Below are 21,775 nucleotides of genomic sequence, written 5' to 3' on the forward strand. Positions count from 1 at the left end.
TGTTATTTAAAGTGGGAAGAAGTAACAGTAGATATCCAGGAGTAAATAGAATGTATAAAGCAGTGTAGGACCTAGCCATGACAAGAGGCCTGAGACTCAGCAGTTTTCTTTACAGCAATACTGATTGCAAGAAAGACCATAAACTGAGACTACTCAGGAACAGACCATCCAGAGGAAATTCCTAACATCCCAACCATTGTAGATAGAAGCACTTGTCAGCAAACACCTGATATAGATATGAATAATTTGCACTGGTATGGATCTTGATTTATTGATACAAATTTAAGGTCAATTTCATTATGTATATATATATATTTCTGCTCTTGATTAAGGCATTGTGTTTGTGTAGTTCATTTAAAAATGTAATGTATAATTAACAAATTTAGGTTAATAGATAGTCATCTATGATAGTCAAGATTATAGTCATGTTAATTAGATTTTCTAGATATATAGAGATATTCATCAAATCTTTCAGAGACCTTCAGAATATGGCATTTAAGTGTTTTAAAATTTAGGAGTTTTCATGACAGTGAGACACATCTGCTCCTAGCAGCACCAATCTACTTCAAGAGGAAGGTGGGCATTGAAGAGGCTCCTTATGGAGTTGGTTAGCCATTTGGGCAAGAACCTGCTCTTGCCTGGACTGCTTTACTGGACATGCAGTACCCACAGAGAAAGGATTGCTAAACTTGCCTAAAAGTGAGATGATACTTTGGGGTTCCTGCTTCATGAGAGTCTGCGAGACATTCTGCAGGATACAAAAGAAAGTGACAAAACTGTCTTTAAAATTTCCTGCTTCATGAAAAAGTCTGCTGGATACTTTGGGTCTATAGGCTGAAGATGGATGCCTCAATGGTACAGAAGAACTCTGGGTGACTGTCCAGGCAGTGAGATGTCTCTGTCATTTTTAGGGTGTTGGAAGTTGCTTATAATGTACTTCCTATTTACTTAGTTAATATTAAATCCTTCTGGAGTCTTTGATGGAGTTGAAGAATTTATAGTTATATTTAGTTTTCCTTAGTTATGATAAAAGATAAAGTAGATATAAATATTGTAACTGTAATTCTTGTTTGATAACGGCTTTGTTATATGTAATTTTAGTATGTTAAAGTTAAAGCCTTCCTTTTTTGTTTAAACAGAAAAGGGGAAATAGTGTAGGAGGTCCTTCTGTCTTTGTGCTGCTTTCATTGGTTAATAAAGAAACTGTTTTCGCCTGATAGGACAGAACTTAGATAGGCAGAGAAGATAGAACTGAATTCTGGGAGGAGGAAAGCAGAGTCAGAGAGATGCCATGGATCTGCCACCAGAGTATGACATGCTGTTGAAACTTAGCCGGTAAGCCACCGCCACATGGTGATACACAGATTAATAGAAATGGGTTAAACTAAGATGTTAAAATTAGCCAATAAGAAACTAGAGATAATTGGCCAAGCAGTGATTTAATTAATACAGTTTCTGTGTGGTTTTTGGAGGGGCTAAGCTAGCCAGGCGGCCGGAACAAACAAGCAGGCCCTTCCTGCAACACACATCCTGCTAATGTAACTTTTCTGGATTTTGCCTTTAAATATTGCGCTCTAGAAGGGTGGGGTACTTCCTTTCACTACTGCAGCTGACAAGGTCCCTACCAGCTTATAATTGTGCACTCAATAAACCTTGCTTTTGCATTTTAGTGAGTTGGTCTCCCTGGTGGTCTTTTGGGATCCCCAGGGACTGGGCATAACAGCAGGAGGTAAGACTTAGGGGGTTATATGTGTTATAAACTAAGGCATGTATTAACTATAATATGTTTTAAAAAATGTAGTTGGTTGGTTTTTTGTTTGTTTTCTCTCTTTGACTTTTTTGCTTTTTACTCTTTGGGGGAACCACCACCTAGCTCCCAAATAAATATGGAGTGTTATCTTTTTCATGAATATTGAACTTAGAAGCTGGGTGATGGTGGCGCACGCCTTTAATCCCAGCACTCAGGAGGCAGAGACGGGCGGATCTCTGTGAGTTCGAGACCAGCCTGGTCTACAGAGCTAGTTCCAGGACAGGCTCCAAAGCCACAGAGAAACCCTGTCTCGAAAAACCAACAAATAAATAAATAAATAAAATAAAAAAATATTGAACTTAGCTTGGCTTATTTCTTAAATTATCCCATCTATCTTTTGCTTCTGGGTTTTCACCCTTTTCTATTTCTGTTTACCTTTTCTTTACTTCTGTCTCCTTGGCTTGCTGTATAGCTGGGTGACTGGCCCCTAGAGTCTTCCTCTCTTCCTCAGGCCTTGATCTCTTCTCCCAGATTTCTCCTTCTATTTATCTCTTTGCCTAACAGCCCTGCCAGTCCTTTCTCCTGCCTTGCTGTTGGTCATTCAGCTCTTTATTAGACCACCAGGTCTTTTAGACAGGCAAAGCTTCACAGAGTTAAACACATGCAACATAAAAGAATGCAGCACATCTTTGCATCGTTAAACAAATGTTTCACAGCATAAATTAATGTAACACATCTTAAAATAATATCCCCCAGCAAGAAGACAAGAGTGCTAGAGAGATGCTCAGTGGCTGAGAACACTGTTACTTTTGCAGAAGACCTTGAGTTTGGGGACCAGCAATCATTTGGTAGCTCACAACCAACCATCCACAGCTCAAGTTCAAGGGAGTCTGACACTCTCTTCCAACCTTCCTGGGCACCAGTCATGCTTGTGGTGCACAGACATACATGCAGGAAAAACACTCACAAGACAAAATTAATAAATCTAAAAAAAAAAAAGAAAATAAATGAAATAGTTTAAAATAACACAGTTCTATATTAATGGAAAGTAAAACAGGGCTGTCAACAAAGTGGAAGTGCCTATGGCCCAGAGGAAGAAAAGTGGGGACACATTAAAAATAGTGGCTCTCCCGGGGAGGATCAAGCTCATAAAGGGGAAACTCACAGAGACAGCTGGGAACTCACAGACTTTGGACCCACAGGGAGCCCGCATGGGACAAAGTAGGCCCTATACACGTGACAGTTGTGTAGCTTGTTCTGTTTGTGGGGCCCCTGGCAGTAGGATCAGGACCTATCCCTAGCACATGAGTGGCCTTTGGGAACCTATTCCCCATGCAGGATTGCCTCGCCCAGCCTTGATGCAGGAGGAAGAGCTTGGTCCTGCCTCAACATGCTATGACATGCTTTGTTGACTCCTATGGGAGGCCTGCCCCTTTCTGAAAGGAAGGGTGCATGGCGGGGAGGGATAAATGAGGGGGGAGGGGAAAAAAACAGGAAGACAAGGTTGGGGAAACTGGGGTTGGTATATAAAATAAATGAAAAAAAAATTAATTAAAAAATAGTGTCTCTCAGCTGGTGGGAGCTTTCTCCTTAAGGGATATTTCACAATGTTTGGAGACATTACTGATTTCACATCTGGAGGTGGGGTGTGCTCCTGGCCCCTATTGGGTGGGGCCAGAGATGCTGTTCTGCATCATCCAACACCTGGGGCAGCCTGCCACAGCAAAGCAGCTTCTGGCTGGAAAAGTGGTGGTACCACAACCAGACAGAAAAGTCAACTCTTCCTGAGAGTATTAGGGACACATCAATAGCTTTGCCTTATACATATTTAATTCTGTTCTCTCTGCTGTGTTTGAAGTGTATTTTTCAGAATACCTGGTGCCTATCCTCTGTGATTTCTGTTCTTACATCTGCAGTCTGAAGACTGCTGCCTGCTTATATGTTCCTATTTATGAGTTTTAGTTAATCCATGAGCTTAAACTATATCATAACGTAATGAGGGTTAGAAAGAAACAAAAATTACTGTTCAACTCCTCCAGCGTCATGTGGGTTATACACTAATCTTCCTGCAGAGGAGAGTGCTAAGGAAAACAAAAGCAAAACAAAAAGTGTGTTTTTGAGAAATTAAATATTCACGCCACTCCTTTCATCCATGCACATTGTCCTTCTGGTGGAGGCTAAATTCCAAGTACTGAAAGGACAAATTAATGCATTTTAGTATACTCTGGTGTAAAATTCAATGTTTAAAAAATATGGTCTTCTAGTTATCACCATTACATAAGGGTTACAATAGAGAAACACCCAAAAGGCAGACTTAATGCTTATATCTGCTTAGATTGTGTATTTAAAATAAAAGAAGCCATATGCAACATATAGGTCTCAGAATTAAAAAAAAATTAGTAGCTGCAATTATTAAATTTATATTGAAAAAAAAAACCCCATTCTGTTGCTTCATTCCAAGCAGTAATCCAGTTAATAAAAACAAAACAAAACGAGGAAAATGTCACATTAGACGCATCAAGTAGATTGCAGCCGAGAAAGATAAATCTGTAAGGGTGTCATTTGCTGAGAGGTAAGAGCCTGCAGTTTCCTCCTTACTTTCTCTCATTTTATACAGCTCCGGTTAATCTCACAGCCTCCACAGCACGAAACGAGGAAATTGGAAAGCTACAGAATCGATTTGCAGAAGTGAGGTTCTATTTTCTCTTTCCTCCTCCTTCATCAGAACTGCTATCACTTCTGTGCTGTGTGGGATTATTATTGACAATCACCTGTGCACAACTGATAATTGCTAAAAGTCATTCTCTAAATGTTAAGGCACACACACAAAAAGGTGACTGCATTTTTCCCCTCATTTTTCAAATCTGTTGCTTTCATGATCCTTCATCTCTACAATTTAAAGGTCAAGACTCTTCTCAAGCCGCTATCACAGCGGTCCTCTTTGCTTTTGGTGCCAAGGTAATGTATACAGTAAGAAAGCTCCAGTGTCTAACTTACATGCAGTGCTTAGCATGTTCTGTGTTGCTTTCACAATTTCTATCCTTTATATATTTTACTCTAAACTGTAACTATGTAGGAAAATTGCTTCAAAGGACAACACAGTGCTGAATACATTAGGAAAACGCGGCTGCTTTTGCTGATATCTTTCCAGGCTGTGCACAGGCTTTCTAGGTTCTTTGAACTTAGAGCTGCCTTACTCAAAAATAAAACTATAGCTTCTGGCCATTTGTTATCTACTTTGAAATTCTTAATTGTATTCCTAAAAAAGCACCGAGAATTAGGAGAACTAATTTCTTCAACTTTGAGAACCTTCTACTTATTCTGTTCAAAAAGTGCATTAAAAAAATAACAAAATCTTCAGTAGGCAATACCCCGTGACCGGTAGTGAAGTCTATTTATAGGGTGTCATATGAATGGGAAGCTTGGAATTACAATTTTTTATTTTTCGAATTTAGATTTACTTGCTGTACTTTTTAGTCTGCCCTGTCCCTACGTTGACAAATCTTTGTCTGTTAAGAGATGAGAAAGCTTTTTTTTTTTTTAGTTAATTTAGCAATATGGAAAATTGCATTATTTAGTTAGTACAGAATTAAATAGAAAATTGTTTTAGTCATGGAGATATGACCATGTGATCCCAGCACTCAGAAGGCTGAGTCAGGAAGATTTCAAGTTCAAGGCCAGATTGGGCAACTTAGCTGGACATTGGTCACATCAAACAAATAAAACAAACAAAAGATAGAGAATTGGCCAAGTTACTCTTTAAGAGTAAGTAGAATTTCCTTTGTTTTAACAGGATTGAAAAGTTGTTGATTAAATTTGAGCTTCAGTTAAGCAGTCAGTAGTACTCCCCCAAAATGCATGCTCCGTGTTTTACTCGCTAAATCTATCCTGAGAAGTAATGCCATTGTTTCTTAATGCCTTCAATATTGTGAGCAAAATAATTTTCCTAAATTGAACACATGAAACATGCAAATTCAAAGTTAGGAGTAACAAAAGTGAAGTCAAGTTCACCATGTAAAGACGATGCTGATAAGCAAGCCTTTCGAGTTTCATTAGCAAGGACTCTGATGTCCATAAGCCCCAAACCCCAGGAAACACACTTCATTAATTTGCGTAGCAGTATAGTGCTTGGAACTTTATTTGAATTTCTAGCACATGTAGGGAATAGAACTCAACGATTTTAAATCATCCCCACTCTTTTTCCATCATAGGTGAAATTTCAATACCGTTTAATAAGTTCACCTGGGGCCGATAGTGTGCCTGCTTGAGGCTTCTGGTTCAATTTACAGCTGTATAAAAAATAAATAACATTCAACTGCTTGGTCTTTCCAATACTCGGGAAGTTATCATCGTGAACTAATTAAAGCTTCCTCCCATTCACAGATTCAAGGGTGCATTCCCAGTGCTTGTTCACTTCTGTTTCACATTTATTTTTTTCTTAACCTTTTTATAATGTGTCAGACATCCTGTTAGATGGCAGAAACAGGATGAAGAGAGGAGAAAAGACCAACAAAGGGGCTGAGGAGACGGCTCAGTCATTAAAGAGCTTGCCACGCAAGTGTGAGAAGAGGTGTTCGAATCTTCAGCACCCAACCTAGGAAGGCAGAGACAGGGGATTCCCCAGGTTGGAAAGACCAGCTGGATGCATGCTCCCTGGGTTTCATTGAGAGACTGTGCTTCACCAGATAAGGTAGAAACCCAACTACGTCGGACTTCCAACACTAATCTTAGGCCTCCACATGCATCATACACACGTGCACAAGCACCACCTCCACACGCACAACCCCATCCGTGTAAAAACACGCATACTCACATTCAGAAAAACGGAAGAAGAAATAAAGATCAACAGTAAAATTCATGCTTTCTTGCAAAGACTATGAGGTAGACTGAATGCCAACTGTTGCTTGTAGTAATTTGAGCAGCGGGGCTGCGTCCCTGGCACCCCAGCCGCCTGGCTAGCTTATGCCCCGAAATAACAACACACAAACTGTATTCTTTTAAATACTGCCTGGACCATTAGTTTCAGCCTCTTAACCCATTTCTAATAATCTATGTAGCACCACGAGGTGCGCTTACCATGAAAGATTCAGCATGTCTGACCTGGTGGTTGGCTGCATCGCCGTCTGCCTCAGAGAGCAGAGCTATCGCATCTGCCCAGGAGAGGGGAGCATGGCGTCTCTGAGCTCACTTCCTCTTCCTCCCAGCATTCTGTTCTGTTTACTCCTCCCACACACAACAACTCTCTTCCTTTTTTTACTTTAAGAACTTCAACTTTTAGCCTTCATATATTTTTAACACACAGTAAACCATTTAGAAATTTTCTTTGTATTTGAATCTCTCTTTACTGTATATCTTTCTTTTTCTGACCACACGAGCATTTAAATTACTGAGCAATATGGGTGAGATTAAAGCTGTGGCTTTTGCAGCCTGATCCAGCCCATTCCTTAGCTTTCCAGCCTCATGGCTGAGGTACTGGCTGTAGCCAAGTTTACTGCCACAACTTTATGGCATTTCAAGGTCCCTGCCAGCAAGCAAGTTTCAGCAGCCTGTGCTTGCAAACCGCACAAACCGCCTGCGTAAAAGAGTCAGAGTTTGCCCTGGCAGGACAGCCCAGAAAGCCGGCATTTTTAAACTGCGCAGCTTTTTTCCTGCTACGGCTGAAAACCGAAAAGCATACGTTCAGCTTTTCGTCAACACCATTTAAATGTTTCGTGGCAGGACCTCTTAAGAGCTGCAGGGTTTTGCAGCTGAAGCTGAGTCAGGAAGCCTCTCTTAGATGAGAGCGCTTGCTTGCTTCTAGCAAGCAGAGCAGACCCGAGAAATCGCTGCTACCAAGAAAAACATGCTTTACTCTTTCCCAAGCTTCCTCAGGCTTTCAGTGGATACAGTTGTCCACACATCTGGGCGCCATTCTGTAGTATTTTGAGCAGCGGGGCTGCATCCCCGGCACCTGGCCGCCTGTTTAGCTTATGCCCCGAAATAACAACACACAAACTGTATTCTTTTAAACACTGCCTGGCCCATTAGTTTCAGCCGTTGCGTCTATGTTAGGGTAAAGGATCTATGTTCAAGAGCTCGAAGCGCTTGTGTAAGAGTCAGGAGGGCTCCAGCACTGTCCCAGCGAACTCCAGTTGCAGCCTCTTTCGAGCATCCTTTCCCAGGAAAGCCCAGAGGACCTCGTCCTTCACTGTCAAGGAGCTCAGGGGAAATCAATCATCGGGGCCTCCCGCTCACTAGTGCTCCTGAACTCTTCAGTGTCACAGGTGTTTCCTGGGTGTGCTAGAAAGGTAAGCTAAGTGGATTTAGGTCCTGAGTGGCCTTCTAACCAGACCCTGCTCATCTGTGAAAAGCAGGCCAGGTGGCTAGGGCGATGCCATTTCAAGCGGACTTCATCAGAGGTTTGCTTTGGAGCCTACCGATATTTTTCTTCTGGGTAGGGTGTCTTATTTCCTTTGTATTTTTGGATAACAGCCCTCCTGACCATTTCCAACTTTGCAGAGTTTCAAAGCCCTCATGTAGAGCACGTTTTCCTACCGGACTTTAGTCACGGGCAGGGACTTTGGGGAATGAAGAAACTGGTTTTTAAAACTGAGTCCAGACGAGGAGAGAGGCCATAGCTGGGGAAACTTGTACTACAAGAGCTTTTCTTACCTTATCTCTCAGCGTGACAGCCCTCCTCAACCAGTGCACTACATTTCCCGGCGGGCGCTGCGCATCTCACAGGCATAAGGTGGCGGGCTAGGGGGCGCTCCTCCTCCGTCCAGCTAGCCAATAGGAACGGCCGGCTTGGACCCCCTGCCCGACAAGGAGCACGCGGAAACGAGTGCCTTAAAACTACATTTCCCGATGCGCAAGTACACGAATGTTGACCAATCGGCGCCATGCATTTCGAGGCTCAGGGAGGAGCCGGCCTGCTCAGCCGCCCCCATTGGCTGGGCGAGGCTTAGGCGAGCCGGAACCCGGGAGCGAGCGAAGCGCAATGACATTTCCTCTTTAAATAACCGGAGCCGGGGCCCCTTGGAGAAATGGCCGCGTCGGCAGGTGGGTTGCATGGTACTGCCTCCGCGGTACCGGAGGTGGAAACCAGGAGCGCGGTGTGTGCTCCGACCCGAGGAGGCGACCGTAAGGCGGGAGGGAAGGATGGAGAGGCGGCGGGTGCGGGGGCGAAGATGAATGGGGAGGAGGTCGGTGGGTGGCGCGCCCGCGGAGACGGGGCGTCTGGGTACCGGCCGCCCGCGAGGCGGTTGAGGGGCGCCCTGGCGTTCACCCTCGGTCGCGCTGCCCTCGGGTGGCTCTCGCTCCGCGCTGGTCCCCGAGCCGAGTCCCCGCGCACCGCCGGCGGTTCGGGTGGCTCGCCTCACACCCTCCCTCCGACGGTCCGGGCTCGCCGGGCTCCCGAGGTGCGCGCCGGCCTGGGAACTTGTTCTCCCCTCGCTCGGCTCTCGGCTCCTAGAGCCTACGCCGGCGGGTTTGTGCCTAGGGTCGGGGGAAAAAAAAACCTACGATGCCGTAACTGGTTTCGAACTTCTTGTGGCTGTTCGATTTCTCTCCTCCTAGATTTAAGTAAGTCTTCCCCAACGACGAATGGGATTCCGTCTTCAGACACAACCAACGAAGCCATGGACCCCTTCCATGCTTGCAATATTCTTAAGCAACTCAAAACAATGTACGATGAAGGACAGTTGACAGACATTGTAGTGGAAGTGGATCACGGGAAAACATTTTCCTGTCATAGAAACGTTCTTGCTGCAATCAGCCCCTACTTCAGGTATGACGACGGTAGAAACTTGTATTGCTATCCTATCCTTCGTAGCCGGTATTGCACACTTGGTTCTGATACTGAGTTGGGAACAAACAAACAAAGGCAAGCCGTGCGTTTGTTTTCTGAGAACAAATAACAGGCTTTGACTTATTAATGTGCCCTTGTTTTGAACTGTGGGATTTTAGAGTTCAGAGGGTTGGGTTTTAAGTTAGTGAACTTCTGTGTGAGGTGTTCCCCAATATGGAAGACGCCACCACACGTGAACATAATGATGCCTTAAATTTAAAACATTCAGTAACTCAGCTGCACTAATACGAGTCAGGTGCACAGGCAGCTACATGTGGCTGCTGTGTTGGGAAGCATAGATATACAATGTTTCAGTCATTGGAAGTTTTATTAGAGACTGATCTGTAACTTATTTTTTAAAATTTATTTTTTTCTTTTAGTAAATCTTTTTTTAGAGTTTAAACCATAGGAACCTGTTCCTTTACAAATAAATTAGGACTTAGTAGAATGTTTTAATGCCGTGGAGTTTTGTAAAATGTAGTGGAATAAATAGTTTATTTATGTTTTAGTTTCCAAGATTCCCAAAGGTATTGCTGTTTTCATTTTCTATTTTTATCATAAAATGTTGAAAAGTGAACATTTTAAACTTTGGTCTGAAAACAAAGAGCAGGTGATTGGAAAAGGTAATTTTCTATCTGGACATAATGTTTCAAGTATTTTCTTCTAAAAGCCTTTTGGTATTCAGAAGTGGTTCATATTGTCAGCCACAATCTTGCTTTCTCTTGGGAGGAGCTTGTAGGGCACATCCTACTGTAATGTTGCATTCATTAGCTCTTGTTCCTCTTTCTTCAGAATGCTGGCTTGAATATAGTTACTTGAATCTGTTACTTAAAACCATTTAGACTTGTCTTGGGTAGATCATTGAACTACTGACTATTAATTATCACAGGATAGGAAGCCAGAAAGAAGAAAACATGAAACAGAGACAATACATATTCCATTTATATATGAAAAAAGATTCATTGAGTGCGATCTATGTTAATCACGTTGCAGAGCTAGATTTTATTCTAAAACTAGACTTCTTATTGTGTTATACATATGAACAAAAATGGGTGAAATGGGTCTTCATTAAAGTTTCTGTTTTAAAAAAAAGCTATTATCTTTGAATAGTAAAATAAACTGGAGCTCCAAAGTAAAAATTTTCTCATTGAAACTTTATTTTCTAGATAATACCATATGAATGTCATATGTAATTAAAATTAGATTTGAATGCCTATACAGAAAAAGTATGGTTACAATAGATTTTAGTTTCTAAGAAGTTAAAAAAATGCTTGGAAATATTTCGGAGCATTCATTCACCAAAAAAAAAAAAAAAAAAAAAAAAAAATGCTACTAGAAAACCTAAATACTAAATTCTGCATACAAGTTTCCTGGCTCTCCTGGTATGGGACTCTCAGGACTCATACTTAATAGACTCTAAGGCTTGCATTGCAGGTGAAAGAATTAGAGCAGCTGAAAATGTGACCCGTGCTTTCTGACGCAGCGGTTTCATAATTAATCATTAAGAAAACATTTTGCTCCTTGGATTTTGTGCGAGGGAAGACTCCCAGTGTACTCAAGAGTACTTGAAGAACCTTTTGGGAACTCGTGAAGGTATCAGGCCATTCGTGTGTGTTAGCCTAGCCGGTTGAATGCAGGAGTGGCTCCCACGATAAAGGGATATGTGATGATACTCTCCCTGTCTACCCAATGAGGGGCTGGACTTTTCTTTTTATGTGGTAGCTATATAAGTGAATGATTTAGCACCTGAACTGAAAACCAGCTCCAAAATGGGAGCAGTTGGTCTCTAGTTATCAAAGCCAATGGTAATATTAAACTGAAAAATTACATTATTGAAGTAAAAAGATAAGTAGTTTGGATACCAAGTTGAGCCCTTGTACCCTCCAGGTTTCTCATACTATATATTAAAATCTCACATGTTGAGGGCTGGAGAGATAACTCAGTGGTTAATAGCACTAACTGCTCTTGCAGAGGACCCAATTTTAGTTAGCAACACTCATATCAAGCTACTTACCATCACCTGTAGCTTCAGTTCCAGGGGAACTCAATGCCATCTTGTAAACTCTGCAAACGTCTGCACTCACAGCTGGTCAGTCCTCCATATATACACATAAATAAAAAGCATAAAATATTTAAAAAACTGAAATCCCCAAGTATTTGATGAGGGTTTCAAAGGTGTTTGCCCATTTTCCCACTTAGGATACTTTTCAGAGTGTAACAAAACAAGTTCCAGTGTCAAGGTTTCAGTTACTTTTATCCCCAGTATGACACTGATTTCTTCAGCACATCCTATTCAGCACCCCAGATGCTCTTCAGAAAGAATAAAAGTGTACATATCTTTTCTAATAGGTCTTTTGGAAGAATTTTGATATTTAAGAGTTTCCTAGAATGGTGGTTGTGGTAGTACATGTCTTTAATGCCAACACTTGGGGAGTCAAAGAGGCAGGAGGATCTTCATGAGTTCAAGACCACCAGGGCTGTGTAAAAAGACCTTCTCTCAAAACAATGACAGCGAACGGTTCTTTAAGACGAAACCTTACAGAAAGGAAATAATGTTTACAAATGAGTCATACTTAAGAGTCCAATTGTTTTATCTGCTTATTGTTTGGGGAAAGACGGTTTTATGAATATACTCAGTTAAAAAAGAAATAAAAACCCAACTGTCTTGACTAAAGCAACATATTAGAGCATGGCCAGGCTGTTTTCAATTGAAGTTTGCTGTGCTCAGGCTGCTGTAAATTCATGGCCGTCCTCTCGCGAGAGCCTTCCACAAGCTGGAGTCACACACCACTGCACCCACCTTAGAAGCTTAGTCCTGAGGGTATAAGTTGGGGAAATTAAAAATAATTTCCGTAGAATCAGCAATGTGTTGAATGTTAAGAGAAAGGCATTGTATTAACCCTATCATAATTTTTTTGTATGGATATAAATAGGTAAACTACAGGAACTTAAACTTTAAAATGAAGTATATCTGTTTTAAGGAAAGGTTTTCACAGTGTCCAAGAATAAGTAACGTGGTCTTTAAAAGGAATCCAGTTTGAAAAGGTATAGGTGAATTCTACGTACCTTTGAAGAATGCTCTTCTCTTTCTGCGATGAAAATTGACTTAGTGCATACAAGTTCCCTTGTAATTTTCACTGGGCCGCCAAAGATTTTATTAGACTGGCTCGCTGTGCTAGGACTAATTTTGCTATCCTGATGATAGCTTGAACTTTGTCTGGGACATTATCATTTCAGGTCCATTATCTGTAAGGCAATTTGACTTGAAGCTTGGATAGGTGTTCTAAGGATTATCAGATCTGAAATATGTCACTTACAGTGTGGTTTCTTAACAATATTCTCCTTTTTCTATAGTTAGCATGTGAGAACAGAATCCTGCCTCCTCCCTTTCCCAGGTCTTATGTCATTCCCCAGGTGAGACTTAGGAACCCAATTAGCCCAAGATCTGATTAACAAGAGATGCCTATAAGAGTCTTATTAATTTTACTTGCACAGAGGGATTTTTACAAGAAAGCAAAATCCACCCAAATTATTGGAGCATGAAGCATTTATATCTGTTAGACAAAGAGCAATGCATTTGTCAAGGAATGCCAGGGTAAGTGGCTATCTGGATTAGGGCAGTAAATTCTAGGGGTGTTACTTAGGGATGTATGAGAGTGGAGGAGCCGCAGGAGCACTTGATGTTACTTAGGGTTGTGGGGAGTGGGGGAGCCGCAGGAGCATTTGATATTACTTAGGGATGTGGAGTTGAGGAGCCGCAGGAGCACTTGATGTTACTTAGGGCTGTGGGGAGTGGGGGAGCCGCAGGAGCACTTGATGTTACTTAGGGATGTGTGAGAGTTGAGGAGCCACAGGAGCACTTGAAAGGAGGAGTGACTTGAGTCTGTGTATTCAGGCTCACTTCAGCCACAATTACCCAGTTACTCTGGTGATCCTGGCTCTTTCCCATTATTGGTATCTGAAGGACCACCATCCTGAAAGAATCTCAGTGGCTTGCTGCATAGAGAGAGGCAGGCCACATGCTCTTCCATCAACTTTAGTTCCCCAGGTGGTTTCAGCTTGAAGCAATCCACCAGTCTACCATATTTTTAGACTGTATGTTTTAAAACTCCTTTGGCACAAGATGGAATGACCCTGAGAACGGAGCTTTTGTGATTAAGTAGAACTAAGTCTTTGTGCTAGTTCATCCCTCTTCAGAACATGAGGAATGGATTCATTTTGCTTCAGAAGGGCTTCTCTGTGTGTAACTTTATACTTCTAAAAATTTTCATTTGTGGTACATATAAAATATTAACCACTTTTTTTTTTCTTAGATCCATGTTCACTAGCGGCCTTACGGAAAGTACTCAGAAAGAAGTTCGAATCATCGGTGTTGAAGCTGAATCAATGGATTTAGTATTGAATTATGCCTATACCTCTAGAGTTGTTCTGACAGAGGCCAATGTTCAGGCCTTGTTCACTACAGCTAGCATCTTCCAAATTCCTTCCATACAAGACCAATGTGCTAAGTATATGATTAGTCATTTGGAGCCACAGAATTCTATTGGAGTCTTTATCTTTGCTGATCATTATGGTCATCAGGAACTTGGAGATCGATCAAAAGAATACATCCGTAAAAAGTTTCTGTGTGTCACCAAAGAACAAGAGTTTCTGCAGCTGACGAAAGACCAACTCATAAGCATACTAGACAGTGATGATTTAAATGTAGACCGGGAAGAGCACGTTTATGAGAGCATTATAAGGTGGTTTGAGCATGAGCAGATTGAAAGAGAAGTACACCTTCCGGAAATTTTTGCCAAATGTATACGTTTTCCATTGATGGAAGATACATTTATTGAGAAAATTCCACCTCAGTTTGCACAGGCCATAACCAAAAGCTATGGAGAAAAGGGGCTGTCCAACACCAATGGCTGTACGCAGAGGCTTGGAATGACTGCTTCTGAAATGATCATATGTTTTGATGCTGCACACAAACACTCAGGAAAGAAGCAAACAGTGCCTTGTCTAGATATAGTCACAGGAAGAGTGTTTAAACTATGCAAACCACCAAATGACCTAAGAGAAGTTGGGATCCTTGTATCACCAGATAATGACATTTACATCGCAGGGGGATACAGGCCAAGCAGCAGTGAGGTCTCCATCGATCATAAGGCAGAAAATGATTTTTGGATGTATGACCATTCCACCAATAGATGGCTATCCAAGCCATCCTTGCTTCGAGCCAGAATAGGCTGCAAACTCGTGCATTGCTGTGGTAAAATGTATGCAATTGGAGGGCGTGTGTACGAAGGTGATGGGAGAAACTCCCTGAAGTCCGTGGAGTGCTATGACAGTAGAGAGAACTGTTGGATGACTGTCTGTGCCATGCCCGTTGCAATGGAGTTTCACAATGCTGTGGAGCACAAAGAAAAGATCTATGTTTTACAGGGTAGGTGACAGTGGTTCTTCAAGGAAGGGGGAGACTTAATAAGACAGGCAACATCGGGTTTCCTAACCATAAACTATGCTAGGACATTCTTTTTGAGAAAACAAAAAGTTTAAAAATTTAAAATATTTTTAAGTTACTGAAATGGTCCTCTGTTTCATGTTATGTTTGGATATCATACATTTTTTTTAAAAAAAACCATAATAAGTAATAGTTCAGCTATTGATATTTCAGAGCATTTTTATAAGCCTAATAAACAGGTTAATTATACCTGGTTTTTTTTTTTTTGATTTTGAATTATCAAGAGATGTAACAATTACTACTTACGGAACTTACTGAGTGAGTTTACTGGAATTACACTATTCATTTACCAAAGGATTTTTAAAAAAGATTTATTTATTTTTCATATATATATTTGTGCATTTTGCCTGCATTTATGTCTGTGCACTGTTGTAAGGAGGCCACTTATTTCCTGGCCGCCCAGCAGCTCAGACCCAAAATAATCACACAGAAACTATATTATTTAAATCACTGCTTGGCCCAATTGCTCTAGCTTCTTATTGGCTAACTCTTACATATTAATTTAACCATCTCCATTAATCTGTGTATCACCACGTCTTGTGGCTTACCAGCTAAAGTTCTGGTGCCTGTCTCCGGCAGGGCTCCATGGCTTCTGACATTCAGTTCTGTCTTCCCTGGCTAGCTAAGTTCTGCCCTCCTGTAAGTGCAAAGCAGTTTCTTTATTCATTAATGGTAATCGCAGCATACAGAGGGGAATCCCACATCAGTGCACCATGTGCATGCAGTGTCCACAGATCAGAAGAGGGTGTCAGATTCCCGGGAACTGGAGTTATAGGCAGTTGTAAACTGACATGGGGGTTCTAAAAACTGAACCAGGTCCTCTGGTATAGAAGCCAGTGCTTTTAAACATTGAGCTTTATTTCCAACTCTACAAGACTTTTGTGGGTTTTTTTTGGGGGGGGGTTGTTTTCATTATATGGGTATTTTGCCTGAATGTATGACTATATACCACATACCTCTTTAATGAATGCAGAGGCCAGAAGAGGGATACCTTGGAACAAGAGTTAAGATGGTTGTGCTGCTGGGAATCCAACTTGAGTCCTCTGATAGAGCAATTAGTGCTCTTAGCCACTGAGGCACTTTTTAGCCCCACAAAGGGTTTTATAGTTATGAAATGTAATTATAAAGGCTCAAAATTACGTTTTGTAGCTCTTGGCTTTTTTTATGGTATGTTTATATTTTAAAATGCTATGTATATATTATGCTTGGCCTGAAGGCCAGACATAAATATGGGGTATCTTTCTCTATTGCTGTTCACCTCACTTTTGAAACAGAATTTTATTGAAAGTGGAGCTTACCAGTTATCTCAACTGGCTTGCCATCAAGTCCCTCCCGAATCTTTCTCTGCTCCCTCACTGCTGAGGTTATATGTGTGTACCACCATGCTGTGCTTCTTCGTGGATCCTGGGAATCTGAACTTAGGTCTTCGTGCTTGTATTGTGAGCACTTTTCTTGCTGAGCTATCTCCCCAGCCCCATACACTTTCCTTAAATGTTTTAGTTGCTGGGATTTTGAATGCAGCATAGATGACTCTAAAGTCTTTTATTTTCCGTGTTTCCTAATGGGTTATATGTAAATTATTTCCTATATGACTACTTGAATAAAACGGAAAAAATGTAGGTTTTTATGAAGATATATGTGATTATTTTTAAGCCCTGTCCCCGAGGTTCCCGCGTAGCACAGGAGGCAGGAAAAAGGGATGAGCCGCCTCCTGCCCGCCCGATTTATCAGTATACATTCGCCCGAGGCAAACCTGCCCCCTAAAGGGGCTGGCTTAACCCTACAGTGTCCCATTTTTAAAATTTTTTTTTCTCTTTAAACCTAAAATTTTTGAGAGATGCCTGGCGGTGGTGGCACACGCCTTTAATCCCAGCACTCGGGAGGCAGAGGCAGGCGGATCTCTGTGAGTTCGAGACCAGCCTGATCTACAAGAGCTAGTTCCTGGACAGGCTCCAAAACCACAGAGAAACCCCGTCTCGAAAAACAAAAACAAAAAAAAAAAAAAAAAAATTTTTTTTGAGAGATGCCTAGACACGTTTGCTTTACGTTGCCTATTTAATTCTGCAGAACTTAACTAAGGAGTAATATTGTCTGCTACTGTACTTCAGTTAAATGAAAACGTGGCAAGATTTGGGCTTATCTTTGCAAAATAGAAGAATGTGTGTATAATTCATCCAAGATGGTTGTATCCAGTGTGATGGAGTATGCTCCCCGCCTCCATCTCTTTCTTTGTATATTACTGGCAAAATAGTTTATAGAGATAATTTGAAGGCTCCTCAATGGAATATGTTGGCTGTATATTAATGCAAATACTGTAGCAAAACAGCAGTGACTTAATAGGCTGTCGTGACCAATATAAATATTTTTTAACCAGAGGTTGTATTTTATATAAGAGGACTCTGAGGCCCTGAGTCTTTTTAATTCTTATCTTTGGTTTTAGTTTATTAAAGGAAGAGTTGAATTTTTTTTTTTTTTTTTTGGTTTTTCAAGACAGAGTTCCTCTGTTGCTTTGGAGCCTATCCTGGAACTAGCTCTTGTAGACCAGGCTGGCCTTGAACTCACAAAAATCCACCTGCCCCTGCCTCTGTGCACGCCTTTAATCCCTGCACTTGGGAGGCAGAGACAGGCAGATCTCTGATTTCAAAGCCAGCCTGGACTACAGAGCAAGGTCCAGGAGAGGCACCAAAGCTTCACAGAGAAACCTTGTTTCTAAAAACAAAAAAAAATTTAACCTGTTCTACCCATAACTGCTGAAGTGTAAGTTTAATCTGTCCATAGAGTCGATATTGTTATCACAAAGACATTATACAATATTCCCATTAAGCTGGTCATTGCACATGCCTATAATCCCAGCTCTCTGAAGGGTGAGGTAGGATGATCTTAAGGCTGGCCTGAGCTCAGGCCGGAGAAGCAATACTATATCAGCAAGATTCTTACAGACATTTTCATATTGGCAGTGTGACTCACCACACTCTTATTGTCACTTTATAAAAGTAACCTATTCAATGTGAATTCCATAAATCGTTTTGAAATTCATATTTGCTTTATAACAACATTCATGTAAACACATCAGTGACCCACAAGTACAAAACTAAAGAATTCCCTGTGCTTTTCTAACCAAATAGCATACACATATGTAATGGATTTTTATGGTTAAGTTGTATGTGTGCATGTTGCCTGTCTTGTTCTCCCCAGGCCATCCATACCAACACAGGTTGACTATAATATTACTGTTCCTGTGTATATTTTACAGGAGGCAAATACTTGGAAAACATAAGCTCTTTAGTCTTCAGAGGTTGTAATTAAAGTTGCAACCAACCATCAAAATTTACATACTTGTTTCGTTTTTTTTTTTTTAGGGGAATTTTTCCTCTTCTATGAGCCTCAAAAAGACTACTGGGGGTTTTTAACCCCCATGACTGTGCCTAGAATCCAGGGCTTGGCAGCTGTGTACAAGGACTCTATCTACTACATAGCTGGAACCTGTGGAAATCATCAGCGTGTGTTTACTGTAGAAGCCTATGATATCGAGTTAAATAAATGGACTCGTAAGAAGGACTTTCCATGTGATCAATCCATAAATCCATACCTGAAGCTAGTACTTTTCCAGAATAAGCTCCATCTGTTTGTCCGAGCTACTCAAGTGACTGTTGAAGAACACATCTTCAGAACCAGCAGGAAAAATTCTCTTTACCAGTATGACGACATTGCCGATCAGTGGATGAAAGTGTACGAGACCCCTGACCGATTGTGGGACCTTGGCCGCCATTTTGAGTGTGCTGTGGCTAAACTCTATCCTCAGTGTCTTCAGAAAGTACTGTAAGAAGTGGCAGGCCTCAGCACGTCTCTGTCATCTCCTACTAAGCGACATTGAAGAAAACAGTTTTGTAGACAGAAATGGGTGCTCGTAAAGATTGTGGTGTGGGGAGGGATTCACTTTTATCTTCATGACATTTTCATTTGAGTAAGGAAAGGGAACAAAGTGCAATTATCAGCATTTTCCACCCCTGGCATTAAAGTATCATTCTGGAATTTTGTGAGAAGCAGTCCCTGAGAAACCAGGTGAATCAAGACAACTATGCACTCTTAAAAAGCAGTTTGAGTATTCCTGGGTAGAGACATCCAAACTAGCTAACATGACTTTATTTTAAATACGGGTAACATTATGAGGCAATATCATTTGTTTAGCTGTGATCTCTCTAACACAGACAAGCACTAACTTAGATCCTCATTCGTACTATTTATATGTATTTACATATCTATTTTTGTGTACTGTTTTCAAGTGTATGAGATTTAATGTGCTCTGTTAAACTGAAGGAAAACTCAGAAAGAACCTTTAGTCGGATTGTTTCATATTCTGCTGTAACTTTAAGTTCAAACGTTGAAGTGGCAGTTTTCTATCCATAACTTTTTCAAGTGCTAACACTGTCTCATTTTTTAAAATCCCAGAAAGGGCTCAGATTTGCAGGTGACTGGTGCTCGTTAGTTAACATGGAGCTAGATAGACTTAAATGGTTTGAACCTACGTTTATCTTTGAGATTAGCATGCTACTTCCATGGCCATGGCACTTTACCTTGTGACTTCACAAGGTCTGCTGTTTGTGTGATAGGATATGGATGATGGCCATTGGTCCGACTGGATTCAGTTTTACAATTCTAAGTTTGCACTAACATGGGCTGTTTTGTTGCCCAGCCTTTTTTCCATCCTCTGCCTGTCCAGTCATTGTTGGTAGCGTAAAAGTTAACTTACAATGTGAAGTTTTTACACCTACTTATAAAATTGTTTTCTAGAAACAAGAACCTTGAAGTGATCTAATAATTTAGTTGCTTTTAAGGTTCATATTACAGTTACAATCTCTATTTTTTTGCACCCAATGGTGGTAAATATTTTTTATGTTGAAACACTTGTTCTAGCAGTAGGTGATGTAGAAGGAAGGACAAGTGGATGAATAGAATCATAGCTTTCTGTATTGTAGGTACTAAGGAGCTGTTCATATTTGATTGGTCAGTTTCTCTGTTAGGATTATTAACATGAAAGACAAACCAAGTCCTTTTGTACCTAAGGCAGGCATTTGGATTGATAACGTTCTCATTACTATGTACTATAACTAAGTGGTATACATATAAGGCCAGAGTCTGTCCTCAGTCAGAGCAGTTTGACTGAGGGGGGAAGGGGGGCTTGCACCAATTGTAAGATGATACTGTGAAACAAATTGAAAACATTGCCTCTTGCATCACATACCTCCTTTTCCAGAAACTTGGTAGACTGCTTTGTAAAAGCCCTACAAGCAGAGATGTTTCTCTGAAACAGGAATTCAAGTGGATGGAGTTCAGAGTGAGCGTTTATGTTCCACACGGATAGCTGTGCGATTTCTCCTCGTCTCTGTAAACTTTGTCAGCCAAAAATTTTTTTTTTTTTTTACCGTTCTAGTTTGTCTCGGGTTTTCTTTTGCTTCATGCTGTGTTAGGGATATTTCTGTGAAGTTTTTGAATTATATTATAGTTTGCATTGCTAATGAGAAGGAAAAATAATTTTTACAAAGAGATATCCATGTAATTTATTTTTGAAAGCTTTGTTGAGTATCTAAGATTTCCTGCCACTTTGACAATCTCTGTATTTAGAAAAATGTAATACTTGAAAACAAGACATAGAATATTGAGTTAGCAATGTACATGTTCCATATGGTACGTAAGAGAACAACACACTGTGGCTAATTCTACACTAGATTTATTCTCTTGGTCTGTACAGCAGTTGGTCCTTTTGTTATAACAGTGTATATTGAGGGTCTCATCTGAGAGTAGTTGTCAGGCCAAGGATTAGAATTTGCTATAGGTGTAGAATATATATTTGAGTTTTGTATGAAAAACTATTTGTTTACATTACATAGCTGGGATATTTTTGCCACTCTTAAAATGATTTCAGAAAAGGTCCTAGGAAACTAAGATTAGTGACATGTGTGGGTTTATGTGTAGATACTTAGGGTACATTTTCATGGTGTGAGAATACCAGTAAAAGGCACAATGGCTACTACAGGATGAAAAGACCTAACAGATGCCAATCCCACTTTAACTATGTTTCTACATTTGAAGAATGTCGAAGCACTTTTCCTATATGGTTTTTACACGATGAAAACTGGGCGAGGTGTAACCGTGTTGTAGGAAGAAGAAATGATTTGTGTCTGTCTTTGTTTCTTGTTATCCTACAAAGTTGCTCTCACTGATGCATAAGGAAAAGTGAATGTGATTTGCGGGGAGGTTTAAATGGCATTCAGCATTCAGTGCTCAGGTATGCAGTAAGTACTGTAGTCCTCTGGGGCAAATGTGTAGATATTTTTAAACATTTTGCCGTAATTGCACAATTTTTTGCATTTTTTTACCTGATGTCATTGTTTCTTGTAATAAAACCTTTTCTGATTTAAAACTACCAGTGTTGTAAACTGACCTGAAGAATGAATTTTGAAAAATTAAAATCTGCTGAAAATCACAAACTTATGTCATGGTAGAGTGAAGTAATATTTTAGCCTATTAAATGTCTGACTTGTGGCATACAATCAACTAGTTAGTTGTACCAATAACTTTTATTCATTCTGATTGTTTTAGTCTAAGCTGTTCTCGATGCCTCTCTTACATACACTTCATATCCCATCCCAGGGAATTCTGTTGCTTCCTCTATGTAATGTCCACATGGTCA

General features: G+C 40.7%; 1 protein-coding gene across 1 annotated transcript; it reads left to right on the forward strand.

The window, feature by feature from the left end:
* The first annotated feature begins 8,548 nt into the window (after nt 1-8,548).
* On the forward strand, nt 8,549-21,543 carry Kbtbd8 (kelch repeat and BTB domain containing 8). The gene is made up of 4 exons (XM_005364917.3): nt 8,549-8,791; nt 9,308-9,518; nt 13,892-15,006; nt 18,444-21,543. The coding sequence occupies exons 1-4, from the start codon at nt 8,776-8,778 to the stop codon at nt 18,905-18,907; spliced, it is 1,806 nt and encodes a 601-aa protein (XP_005364974.1). The 5' UTR covers nt 8,549-8,775; the 3' UTR covers nt 18,908-21,543.
* Nucleotides 21,544-21,775: the final 232 nt, after the last annotated feature.

The sequence above is a fragment of the Microtus ochrogaster genome, unplaced genomic scaffold, assembly GCF_000317375.1.
Source record: "Microtus ochrogaster isolate Prairie Vole_2 unplaced genomic scaffold, MicOch1.0 UNK1, whole genome shotgun sequence".
Taxonomy (NCBI): domain Eukaryota; kingdom Metazoa; phylum Chordata; class Mammalia; order Rodentia; family Cricetidae; genus Microtus; species Microtus ochrogaster.